Here is a 13,200-nt window from a genome sequence, read left to right as displayed (position 1 = left end):
CCTCATTTCCAGCTTTTCAACAACCAGCCATTCAGAAATCATTAACAAGGACTTTATTTCCAATGACAGTACACTACAGTTAAAAGCGTCTTGCCGTTCTCTCTCATTCTGGAAAGCCAGCATGGACCACTTCTGTCTGGGTCAGGAGGAGATTCAGTGCCTGCAGAATAGAAGATGCTTCCCTTTGATTAAATACTTATGGAATATATGAACCAGCACTGCTGCGGCATTCTTGAGGCTGCTATTAAGCAGTATGTGAGCATCTTCAGACATGTTTTTCATCCTCAGCTGCTTACCCACTTAGCCATGTGAAGTGGAAACTTCTGGTTTTTTGTTTGTTTGTTTGTTTGTTTGTTTTGAAAATCAGTTATGTCAAATGATGTTTTGTAATAACAAACATGTGAAAGTACAGGTGATGAAGTGTTGAGGACCGCACTGCCCCATGCTTTGGGGCTGAGTGCTCTGGTCAAGAGAGCGAGTGGGGATGGAGGGGCAAGAGACGCGAAGAATAGAGACAAACCAGAGGATCTGTAGTCAAGTCTCCTTTACTGTCTCCCATTCTCTATATCCACATCTCCTATTCACCTCCTATACCCTCTACTACAAGGAAATCCTGGGTATTTATAAGCACAAGCAGGAGAACACAGGTGAAGACATTTTACCAGGTGCACCATGCAGCTGAGGTCACTAAACAGCAAAACAAGCTGTGTGAGATAAACAAGATGTTTGTCAGAGTGTGCTCAGCTGTTGTAGGCTGTTGAAAAACAAGTCTCTCATCAGGGTATATGGTTTCAGATGGCTGCAAAGTTGATAGCTGCTTTCTAGCCGCTTTCTGCTTAAAGTCAGCTCCCAACAATGAAGGAATGTAAATATGAACCCACAGACAATGGGAGTTAGAACATTGCTCTGCCTTGCTATTCTTTGATAACGACACACATGTATTGGTTCCCCTTACATTGTGTTACTGAGCTCTGCTTGTGGTGACATCATTTGAGAGACACTTGTTAAAGAACTTCTCGTGAGGTTCCTGTGGCTTCTTGTGGCTTCATGCCACTTCTGCAGACCCTAGCTGGTTGGCAAGCCTTGGAGCTCCTTCTGACAGCTCCTTGCTGTCCTGTGTGATGTCTGCTGAGTGAACTGGTCTGCAGCTGCTGGTTCATGTGTGGTAACTGCAAGTGGACTGGACTGCAGCTTTAAGTGGACTCCCCAGAAAGGAGGTCCACTTAAGTCACAGGATAGCACGCACCCAAAGGACACATGAGAGACCGTCTTGCTGTACAGCACATGAGGTGGTTTATTAAATCAGAGCTCTGGGCCAGCCCATATCCCCATATCTCACATAGGGGATAGAGGGACTGACCTCGTGGCTCAGGGGTCTAGCGCTTATATATGGGTGGGGTGGGGAAAAAGCGAACTTTCGCGCGGGTGCACAGGATTGGTTGTTTTACTTTTTTTTTTTGAACACTAGTAGGCCGTACCATGGGGGCAGGGTGTAGTTCTTCCCTTGGCCAGTCAGTTTCTGGGATGTTCTTAACAGGCCTTTGTTCTGTAACTCCCCCTCCTCTGTAACTAATTAGATGGGCCCAAACCTGCTGGCAGGTGCTTTTCTGTCCAAGGTCTAAGGCGAAAAATTTACACATATTTCATAAAATGGCCTTTATAATTTTTCACTCTACAGTTTGTGTGTGGTGTTTTGCTAGAAGACTGGACTGCTGATATCCTGAGAACAAAGATTGGACTCTCCCTCAAAGTACTATTTCCAAACAGGTTTATTTTTCTCGTGTCCTACTAACTTTTCTACGGCCTCTGGTGGGTGGTGGGTAGAGAGGAGGTTGAACCCTTATTAAAGACAGTTGAAAAATTTTAGCCCTATAGCCATGTAATTCAAATTAAGGAGCAGGCTCTTCCAGAAGAGACAATGAATCTCCAAGGTCCTCCAGTGGGCCCTCAGCCCAGTCTGGCCCTGTACTGCTCCAGTAAACATGTCAAAAGCCGGGACATTCTACATTAGGCTAGGTCACTTGGCCATTTGGCTGGCTGCTGGACTGTGTCTTCCTTTCTCTGACACAGTCTGAAGCCCCCAACTCCAAGGCCTTACATTTCTGACCAGTACAAAGGCTCAGAAACCCTGGCCCAAGTCCTTGCCATTCATTCCCCTGCATAGTCAAGGCGAGTGCTCTGTTTCTTTAATTTAGGTCAGAAGTAAGGACAGGTAGCACCTAGTGAGCGGAGGTGGTTAGGGGAACAGGGTACTTCCTTTAGGAGTGGGGAGAGAAGGAATGGTTTAGGGCAGTTTTCAACCTTCCTAATGCCATGTGATCCTTTAATAAATACAGTTCCTTAAGTTGCTGTGACCCCCCCAACCATAAAATTATTTTCATTGCTATTTCATAACTGTAATTTTTCTACTGTTATGAATCACAATGTAAATATTGGATATACGACTCCCATGGGGTTTGAGACCCACAGATTGAGAACCACTGGTTTAGGGCCTTTGTTTAAGAATGAAGGGCAGATCACAGATGGGATGAAGGTGTCTCTTTGTGTGTATGAATTCTGCTAGAGGGGCTCTTGCAAGAATGTAGTAAATAACTGTAGCGATCCCCCGGCATCGGATCTGCACACTCATTAACCACATGTGTTTTACGTTTCACACTTACTCTGTTAGGCCCAGCAATGTGGTGCTCTCCCCACACAAAAACCTGTAGCCGTTAAGGGTGAGGCTGGGTAGTATTTCCATCACTCACCATGCAGCCGTGTGGCCACTGGTAAGCCTCTGAATATCTCCAAGGCTCGGAATGTCATTTGTGAAATGAGGAGCAGAGAGTCTGTTTCACAGGGCTGCTGAGGGGCTGAAATGAGCCGTGTATGAGAAGAGTTTAATCACCACACTGGTTGGAAAAACCAAGTCCCCCCGAGGGTTTAAGCATTTATAAAACATGCAGGTGAAACTGATGGGTCTTACTGCATGTTCTTCTGCAACTGTTGTGCTGGACACATGCTCTGCCAATGTCCTTTTCATATTTGTGTCGAGGAGGGTTCTATAATCTCAGCTGTGCTTCATGGGAAGTGTGAATGGTCTGTGTGCAGCCCATATACCAAGGACTCAGAAGGAAGAGGAGAAGTATGACTCAAATAGTGCAGAGATGCACAACTCCACTCTCTCCAAATGCAAACAGGGTTTCATAATATTGACACGTTCTAAAGTTCACGTGGAAAAACAGAGGGGCAATTCTAGACAGGAAATTTGGAAATCAAAACAAGACAGAATCACCGTAGGGAATACTGGAACTGTGAAGTATTAAAACCCACCTTCTACAGTGAAACTATCAACACAAAGAGTAGCCCGGCCCTGGGGGACATCACTTTCCAAACACAAACAGAAAGACGCACACCAGAAAGAAAAGGATGGGCAAGTTTTAGCACATAAAACCAAAATTTTATCACTTCAAAAATTAACGTTGCTGAGTGAGGTGGGCATGCCTGTTACCTGGTTTGGGTATGAGGCCAGTGGGGTCTATATAGTGAGACCATGCTTCCCCACAACCTCCCACAAAAGAGCAACCTTTCTGGGAAAATATTTTCCACATACATGACAAATGAATACCTTTAAGCATGAAGCCCAAACAACAAAACCAGCTTCCCAGCCTTGAAAGTGAGCAAATAGAAGATTAGGCAAAGATAATTTCTCAAAAGTCATAGCATAAACTGTTAAAAAAAATCACACAAAAGGAACAAGTCAGGAAACCAGCAATCCAAGAAACAAAAACTGAAGCAAATAGTCATCTTTTTTAAATTTATTTTTAAATTTTATTTTATTTACATTTAAGATGCCATCCCCAAACCATTTCCCCTCCCTAGAAAACCCCTGTCCCATGCCCCCCTTTCCTTTTTGCTTTTATACAATTTTTTTAAAATGTTAATCAAAGGATTTATAAGTTTGGTAATGCTCAATCAGAAGGGTAATCCAATACCCAACCTAGATATAAAGACTATCTTTGACTGGTGGAGACCTGTGAACATCTGCCTCCATGCCCCCTCTCTCTTTCTCTCTCTCTCATCACCTAGCTTCTCCTCTCCTTCAACTTCTCTCCTTACTCCATCTCTTCCTCTCAGTACTCCTTCCCACTTAGCTCCTCCTACATATCACTCTTCCTGTTAAAGTAAAACTTTTCTCTCAAAATACAGTTAGAGCATACTTATTCCTAATTGTACCAGTGAGGTATAAGATAGTTCTAATACCCAGTCTATCATTTTGTTGACTAACCAGAACCTCTGTCATCTCTTCTAACTAAAACACTTACTTTTGATCCTGGCTTTTTTTTTTTTGGCTTTAGAATGAATGTCAGCTGAAAACTATCTACTCAGATCTTTTCTCTCAAAGTAAATAGCCAGGCAAATAGTCATCTTAATTAAATTTAGGAAAATAGCCCATGTTGCCGAGGAAATGGAAAAATGGTTATTTCTCAGGGATAACTAGTAAGTCTTGGATGATCATTTAAAAATATATACCTTGTCTTTGATCATTTGTTTCTACCTCCAAAAGTTTGATCCTGGGCATGGGTAGTAAGACATTAATCTATAAGGATATAGGAACAATGTGTAATCTATTTGCATATGTATACAGTCATTAAAATATATTAATATATTATATATTTTAACATAATATATATGAGAACAATGAAATGGGAGAAAACTTACAGTATCTTAAGTGAAGAGCCAGCATATACAGTAGCAAGGGATTACCCCAGGCTTCCCCAATATGAAATACTATTCAGAACACTCGAATATGTCAAAATACCGGATGTAATTGACTCTAGGAGGCTAATATATGAGAGGGCTAGATGACCCTCTATTTCGTACATATGGGAGAGATTTTAAAAGTGTTTTTAAAATAATTGTACAATTCAAAACTTGTATCTGTTGAAAGCATGAAAAGACACAAAATTGCATTGGTCTGGAAGCTCTGATGGGGTTCTTTTGGAAAGCCAAGGCCACCTGCTAGTGGGTGGTGAGTCATCACCACAGGCTTGCACCTGCCTCTGCAGATGTCACACTGGCTGCTGTGCGTTTCCGAGGGTAAATGACCCACTTGTACCAACAGCCACCTGGGCTCGGCCTGCATCTTTAGAGCTCAGGCAACTCCGGATCTTAGTTGTGGGAATAGAGGGCCTTGCAGAATTCACAGTTGCGGGCCATTCATTCCCCATCCAGATGCGCTCTGTTGCCGTGGTGCTGTGTTGTAGCCCCAAGCTAAAGCAGCCTGGGCAAAGCCCCAGGCTCGACGCCAGGAGAATCGTTGGTGCCCTGTCTAGTTCTCTCTGGCTCTGAGTCTTTAAAAAGCCAGTAAGAGTGGATCAGACGCAGTGACCACAGCCTGGCCACAAGGTGGCCCAGGGGCGAGCATCCTCTGCAGGAGCAGAGGGTTAGGAAACTGAAGCTCGGCCAGTGGCCAGACCCGAGCTGGTGGCTGCCATGGCGACGGAGAAGGGGGGGCCTCCCTGGCCTTCTGCCCCAGCGGGAAAGCAGCGGGGTGACCTGGCCCGCCCCGCCCCCAGACCGCGGCCGCCTAGCCGAGACTGACCCTCCGCAGCTCCTGTAGTCACGTGGAGCTGGGAACCCGGCGCGTGGGGGGAGGTTGGGGACGGGCCTGGCAGTTGTGAACTCGAACCTGCTGCTGTCGCCGCTGCGGGGCAGGGAACTGGCCGCAGAGGCCGGCCTGGTGCTCTATGGATGGGTGTCGCGTCCCTGCAGGGCAAGCGGGAGAGGTATGGGTCGAGTAGGGGCGCTGGGGCCACCGAGGGCGTGCGGGGGCAGCTCCACCTGTGGGGCGCGTGACCGTGAGTGTGTGCGGCTGTGGGGTTCGCGCGCGCGCGCGCGCGCGGAGTGGGGAGGGGGGAGTGTTGCGGCGCGGGGCGAGCGCACCTGCGCACAGGCTCCTCGGGCTGCGCTGTGCGTGGGACACGAGATGGCCCACTGGCTTGTCGGATCGGGTCCAGCGAGCCAGCGAATGTGGACGGAGGACACGCACCGATACAAAGGGGGAGTGTGTGGGCCTGCTGCCACCCGGGGCTGCCCTAGATGCCCAGAGGGATTCTGGCGAGTCCTGGGCACTCTGGCGCTGTCTACGTAGACCCTCGGGAAACAGGCCTGGAATTTCTGTTGCAAGGAGAGTGGGGGAAGGGGAGCCAATAGGGATTCCAGAGTTACTGCCGAGGCAGCCCTTTGGCCACCTAGAAAGAGCCTTGCTACAGATGGAGGATTCTTCGGTGGCCCCCAAAGGCAGCACTGTGCTTCTTTAGTGAAGGGTCATATTTATGCTTTATTGAGTACAGTGCTCGCTAGGTCATTCGGCCAGGCTGGGTATGAAGCTTAAGGCTGAACCTGTAGCCTTGAATCTGGGAGGGACTGGGTGATGACACAAACCTGCCCTGGCAGAACACAAAGCCTCACACTCGTTTTTTTTAATTTTTTCTCCCTTCCCCAGGTAAGGCTGACCTCTCAGCAGTTAGAGGTCGGAGCTCTGCCATGGGGATAGGGGTGTCTTTATTGCTACAGTTTTCTCTGACATCCGGGGGCTACCGAAGTGTGGGCCGAAGCAGGCGCTGCTGCAGCAGAAGTATCCCCAGGAACATTCCCAGAAGGAGCTGGAAAAAGCCTCACCCCCAGCTCTGCAGTCTCCAGGGTAGAGTTTGGCCTTTCTAGTCTCCTCAAACCAACCCAAAACTCAGTCTCATGTCTCCTATACTTGAAGGACAGGGGCATACTGGGGAAGGAATCCATTCTCATATCATGGAGTCTTCCTTGGGTTCAGGCTGGAGTGGGGTGGGGGGGTCGATGGGGTTATGAGTCATGTCTGTAGTCCCCCCAGAAGAGAGCAGGTTGTAAAGGATTTTAGGAGGTTGTGCCTGGGCAGAGGCCACGAGCAGACATGAAAGGTCTCTGGGCAGCCTTACTGCCACCCCTGAACTGGCTCTGTGTAGGAGGCTCTCAGGAATCTGGGCTCCCCTGTGGGGTATAGCTGAAGTTGGGGCAGTCCTTGGCCAGGTTTGGGCAGGACCAGGCAAGGGACAGAGATTACAATCTCTTCCCACCCCCCCCCTTTTTTTTTTACCCCAGCAATCCCTAGCACCCCTAAGAGGTGCAGAGCCAGGCATCTCCCTCACCCCAGGGGACGGGAAGTAGACTGTGGGTGTTCCTTGGATTGAGAAGTGCTTTCCTCCCCCCTACCCCCAATGTCCCAATTGCAATTGCTTGGGTGTGGGTGGAGAAGGGCGGCCAGGCCGAATGTGGGTAGTCTGGACAGGTGGTGACCTGGCATTAGTCTGTGCTAGTAGAGACACCTTGCCCACCTCCCAGGTCTGAAGAAAGGCTGTTCCCAGTTGCCCTCCAGGCTTAGAGCTGAGCTGGGGAGGCTGAAAGTACCTTCCGTTGGTTTTAGTCAGATAGTTTTTGAGATCTCAGCACACCTAGGTGTTAGTGAGGAGCACACACTGGGCTGGGTGTTCACAAGATCCTGTCCCCCAGCTTTGGTTTGCTAATGGTTTACAGTGTCACCTCAGGCAACTCCTACCACCATTTTATGCCTCAAACTTGCTTCATGTGTCAAGTAGGGAGGTCTGATGTGGCAGAAGGGAGTGCCTGCCACAGGGGAAGGCAACAGAGGGTTTGTAATAGGTAGGGTACAGTAGGAATATTCAAGGATATTTTCTGTAAGTCCTCCTGATGCAAGGTAGATACCATGGGAGAATTTCAAGGAGCATCAATGTGTCTCCCTTCTGGAAGTTTCCAGGGCAATAAAGATACAAAGCTATCACATAAAATAGAACAGTGACCGCAGTTCCTGGAGGGAAGCTTTCTTCTTTCTTGGGGTCAGAAGGGAGAAACTGGGGTTAGTTCCTACAGTGATTGTGCTTTTCCACCCTCAGCAGAGGAAGAACCGATGCTGGAACAGCGCTGCAGGGGCCCCACGGCCATGGGCCCAACCCAGCCCTGGCTATTTTCTGGGCCCTCCCAGGAGTCCTCCCAGCCCAACAGAGGGTTGAGGTACCAGGGCAAATCAGTAACTCAGCCAGGAGGCCATGCCCCAGGCAAGGTCCATCGATGTGCCCACTGTCGGAAGCGCTTCCCGGGCTGGGTGGCCTTGTGGCTTCACACTCGGCGGTGCCAGGCCCGGCTGCCTCTGCCCTGCCAGGAGTGCAACCAGCGCTTTCGCCACGCCCCCTTCTTAGCACTGCATCTTCAGGTTCATGCTTCTGCAGTCCCTGACCTGGGTTTCACCTGCCACCTATGTGGGCATAGCTTCCGAGGCTGGATAGCTCTGGTTCTGCACCTGCGGGCTCACTCAGCTTCAAATCGGCCCATCACTTGTCCTGAATGTGACAGACGCTTCTGGCGGCAAAAACAGCTTCGAGCTCACCTGCGGAGGTGCCAGCCTCCTGCCCCTGAGGCCAGGCCCTTCATATGTGGCAACTGTGGCCGGAGCTTTGCCCAATGGGACCAGCTGGTTGTTCACAAGCGGGTGCACGTGGCTGAGGCCTTGGAGGAGGCAGCAGCCAAAGCCCTGGGTCCTCGCCCGCGAGGACGTCCCGCAGTGACTGCTCCTAGGCCTGGTGGAGATGCTGTGGACCGCCCCTTCCAGTGTGCCTGCTGCGGCAAGCGCTTCCGCCACAAGCCCAACCTGATCGCTCACCGCCGCGTGCACACTGGCGAGCGACCACACCAGTGCCCAGAGTGCGGGAAGCGTTTCACCAACAAACCCTACCTGACCTCCCACCGGCGCATACATACCGGCGAGAAGCCCTACCCATGCACCGAGTGTGGCCGCCGCTTCCGCCACAAACCCAACTTGTTGTCGCACAGCAAAATCCACAAGCGCTCGGAGGTCTCAGCGCAGGCTGCCCCCGACACCGGGAGCCACCAGATTGCAGGGGAGCCTATGGCACAACCTGCACTTGGGGTGCCCCTGGGGTCACCGCGGACCCCGACTGAGGCACCTGCGCCCCTGTATAGCTGCACCGACTGCGGCCGCAGCTTCCGGCTGGAGCGCTTCCTGCGGCTACACCAGCGGCAGCACACAGGCGAGAGGCCCTTCGCCTGCGCAGAGTGTGGCAAGAACTTTGGCAAGAAGACACACCTGGTGGCACACTCACGCGTGCACTCGGGCGAGCGGCCCTTCGCCTGCGAAGAGTGTGGTCGCCGTTTCTCACAGGGCAGCCACCTGGCAGCCCACCGGCGTGACCATGCACCGGAGAGGCCCTTCGTGTGCCCAGACTGCGGCAAGTCTTTCCGCCACAAGCCCTACCTGGCCGCGCACCGACGCATCCACACAGGCGAGAAGCCTTATGTGTGTCCCGACTGTGGCAAAGCTTTCAGTCAGAAGTCCAACTTGGTGTCCCACCGGCGCATCCACACAGGTGAGCGGCCCTACGCCTGCCCCGACTGTGATCGCAGCTTCAGTCAGAAGTCCAACCTTATCACACACCGGAAGAGCCACATCCGAGATGGCGCCTTCTGCTGTGCCATCTGCGGCCAGACCTTTGACGATGAGGACCGACTCTTGATGCACCAGAAGAAGCACGATGCCTGAGAGGGGCTGTAGGCCTAGGGAGACAGGCCTAGATGTCCTTGGCAACAGGGTGTCGGTGGCCCGGGTGCGGTACCTACACTGACGCCGCAAGAGGGACAGGTGGAGATCCCAGAGGGATAAAGTAGACAGTGATCTGGGCTCTGTTTAGGAATGGACTTTCCCCCAGGTGTCCAGGGAACCCTTTTAGAATTCGGGGACCTGGCTTTGAACTAGTCAGGCCCCAGCTGGTTTTTCTAAGGGTCTACTCAGAGTGCCCTGTACCCTGGAAAAATAGCAATAGCAGCCCCATCTACCCTTCGAGTCCTCAACTAGCCACCAGTGGGAAGGAAGCCACTCTATCCTCTGGTGTTAACGCCTTAATGTCCCCAGTCTTTTCTCTGAGTTACTTCAGGTAATTTTTTTTGGGAGGTAGGTGTGGTATAGTCGTTAGTAAATGAATCCTGGGGCAGGGACAGTGGGCTAGCTGGCTACACCTTGATGAACCTGCTGGCTTGTCAGGCAGCAGCAGAGGTGAAGCTGAGCGGTTTCTTTTTTCTTTTTCTTTTGTACCAGAACCCTTCTGCAATGCCTCCTGTGTAGGTACCCAGATGTGTAGAGATCCATCCACGGTTAGCAATTCCATCTATTTCTTGCGTATTATCTTCCCAGGACATTTATTTACTCCTTCACCCGCCTAGCTTTTTTATCTGCCCACTCTCCCCCAAGTATAGGCCTTCCTGCTGGTTTTGTTTAAACCCCTGACCCTACTCAACTCTTTTCAGAGCTTAGGGGGGTTATGTGAAAGACTAGCTGGGGGAGTTGGCTGCAGGGAAGGTCCTGGATAGATTTCCTTTTTAAGGTTTCCAGGGTGTGGATGGCAGCCTCCACCATGCACCTGGGTGCTGGGGCACTGTTACCTCCGGAAGACACTGCTTCTCTTGTAGGGCCAGTCTAATTGTTAGACATTTTTACTTGTAATGATTGGATTTTGCTTTCCTATGACATCTGCCTACTGGGTCTTGTTTTGTTCCTTGGGTTGAAAAAGAACAACCGTTTACCCTCCTTTACAAACTAGAGAATAAAGATTTGGTTTTAGAACTCCTGACTGGTGGTGGTCTTTTCTGTGAGAGCTGTGGTGATGGGGGAGGAAGCACCACTCTTTCCTAAAAAGGAGTCAGGCCATGGGGCTGGGACAGCAGCTGACTTCCTCTGTACTCCCCAGTCCTTGCTGTAGGCAGAGGTAGTTATGCCCAGACTCAAGCAAATTCTGTGTGGTGGGAAAAAGCACCAGAGAAGAAGGATGCTTATTTTGGAACCAAGGTCTTGTAATATTAGACTCAGGACTATCATTGTTTTTCTTACCACTTCAGCCTTTGTGCCACATCACGAGAGCCTGGTTTGAAACCTTACATGCTCTGGTTACTACATCTGTAGCCTTGTCAGGGCGTTGTGAGAAAGGGGAAAGAGGTGTTCTGAGCAGCAAAGATAGCTTTCAGCTCACACATCCCCCAACACTGATTACAGATCCACACAGACATGAGCTCAGCCTTTTCTGGGGTCAGCTCAGAGTCAGCAGGTTCCCTAAGCTCAGGTGGTGGTGGTTCGAGTTTTGGCAGGGCCTCCCCGATTGGTCTGTTGAATGCAGATCTGTCATTGATAGCTGCACACACAGCTGCCTGCTATTCTAGTCAGGCAGCAACAGGCCCTCTCGCCTGTCATCTCTGCACCAATCCCTAAACAGCAGTGCATAGGAATAACTTTGTTTTGTGACGGGACTTTGCTGAGTTCTCTCTGTGTTGAGGCCCACATTCTGCCTCAACACTTTTGGGGCTAAGTGCTCTGGTCAAGAGAGAGTGTGGCTCTTGGGGCAAGAGACGAGAAGAATGGAGACAAGACAGGGTGTGATTCAGTCTCTTCTATTTTCTCAAGTCTCTCTTATTGAAGGGAATTCTGAGGTATTTATATACACAAGCAGGAGAACACAGGTGAAAACATTTTACCACGTGCACCATACAGCTGAGGTCACTAAACAGCAAAACAAGCTATGTGGGATAAACAATATATTTATCAGAGTGTGCTTCAGCTGTTATAGGCTTTTGACAACCAAGTCTTTCATCAGGGTATATGGTTCCAGATGGCTGCAAAGTTGATCTAGCCGCTTTCTACTAAAGTCGGCTCCCAACATCTCTGATCCCACCTGATGGGCTGCTCTGGGTGCTCCTGCTCTCCCTTCAAATTCACGTAAACCTGCATATGCTGGAATGCTAATTACTAGAGGCTGAGAATCAAGTCTGTCTGTTTCTGCCTCCTTTTGTCTTACAGATGTGTTCGTGTGTGTGTGTGTGTGTTGTGTTTGCCTTCATGTATGTTTGTGTACATGTGTGTACCTAGTGCCTATGAAGGCCATACTAGGAGAGGGTATTAGACTCCCTGGAACTGGAGTTATAGATGGTTGTGAGCCACTATGTGAATTCTAGAAATCAAACCCAGGTCTTCTGCAAGAGCAGCATGTGCTCTTAACTGCTGGGCCATCTCTTCAGCTCACCCTTCCAGCCTTGACCACCACTGTATTAAAAAAAAAAAAGTGTGCTGGTTTTTGGTTACATAATACTGGGTTTGGGGGGATGGCTCTGTTTGTAGAACACATATGCCTTGCAAGCATGAAGACTGGGGTGTTGCTTCCCAGAGGCCATACAGAAACTGAGTATGGTGGGTCACAATTGTAATTCCACAGGTACTGAGATCCCTGGTCACCTTAGTTAGCCTAGCCTACTTGATGGAGTTCCATCCAATTAGAGACCTTGTCTCAAACAAGATGGAAGGTGTCTGAAGATGCATAGTGTGATCCCCTGACCTCCACATGCACCCCCCCATACACACATTTTATAATGTAGACTCCCTGTGTATGTATATATGTATGTGCTTCAACACATAGTTTGCTTTGCTTTTTTTTTTTTTTCTGAGACAGGGTCTAATACAGCTCCAGGCTGGCCTTGAATGCACTGTCTCATTGTGTGTAAGGTAGTCTAGTCTTCACTTGCTGTACTTCATTCTTTCCGTGCTTGAAACAGCCTTGGTCCTGAACGTCAGCCTGGAGAGTCTGTCACTCTAGATTGGAAGTGCTGTTCCTGGGCCACACTAGCTGGTGGAGGATTGGAAACTAGAATGCTGCCCTGAGAGGTAGGAATGAAAATCCAGAAAGGTACATAAGCAGGTGGACAAACCTATTCATCTATTTTACAGGCAAACACACCAAATCCCAGAAACAAAAAAGTCTCTCTTGTGATTACCGCACATGAATTTAGTGAAAAATGGCTAGAAACTTGGCCCCAGTTTCCACTGCGCTTAACAGGTGAATAGCAACTGGGCCTAGAGTCTTGATAGTTACAGATTGGTAACTATCTAACCATGGTAGGGGTTATGGGACATTCACCTTGGTCCCAAAGTAGCTCTGGAGAGAAAACGCATTTTGAAAACGCATTTGGTCAACTCTTCAGTTGACCCCACTGTGATCAATCCAGCTGCGACCAACCTCAAGGCAGAGGTGGGAGGAATTTCTGTCAGTGTATAGGAAAGGGTGGGAATGAAAACACTTTCCTGGAGGTGTTTGGGAAACAGTCACCCTCCTTGGC

At 49.7% G+C, this 13,200-nt stretch overlaps 1 protein-coding gene across 5 annotated transcripts; it reads left to right on the top strand.

Moving 5' to 3' along the window:
• The first annotated feature begins 5,598 nt into the window (after positions 1 to 5,598).
• Repin1 (replication initiator 1) lies at positions 5,599 to 10,670 on the top strand. Of its 5 annotated transcripts, none has more exons than XM_034518976.1 (3): positions 5,599 to 5,768; positions 6,559 to 6,685; positions 7,932 to 10,670. In XM_034518976.1, exons 1-3 carry the CDS (start codon positions 5,730 to 5,732, stop codon positions 9,587 to 9,589), a joined length of 1,824 nt encoding a protein of 607 aa, XP_034374867.1. In that variant the 5' UTR covers positions 5,599 to 5,729; the 3' UTR covers positions 9,590 to 10,670. The 5 variants fall into 5 exon arrangements, with proteins under 5 accessions (XP_034374867.1, XP_034374866.1, XP_034374869.1 ...); XM_034518975.2 differs by having other exon boundaries at positions 5,600 to 5,768; positions 7,929 to 10,670; XM_034518978.2 differs by having other exon boundaries at positions 5,613 to 5,768; positions 6,488 to 6,685.
• The last annotated feature ends 2,530 nt before the right edge of the window (positions 10,671 to 13,200 follow it).

This window comes from Arvicanthis niloticus, chromosome 15, assembly GCF_011762505.2.
Source record: "Arvicanthis niloticus isolate mArvNil1 chromosome 15, mArvNil1.pat.X, whole genome shotgun sequence".
NCBI classification, from domain to species: Eukaryota; Metazoa; Chordata; class Mammalia; order Rodentia; family Muridae; genus Arvicanthis; species Arvicanthis niloticus.
Note: the sequence above shows the minus strand (reverse complement) of the source record. Positions and strands in the feature narration are given on the sequence as shown.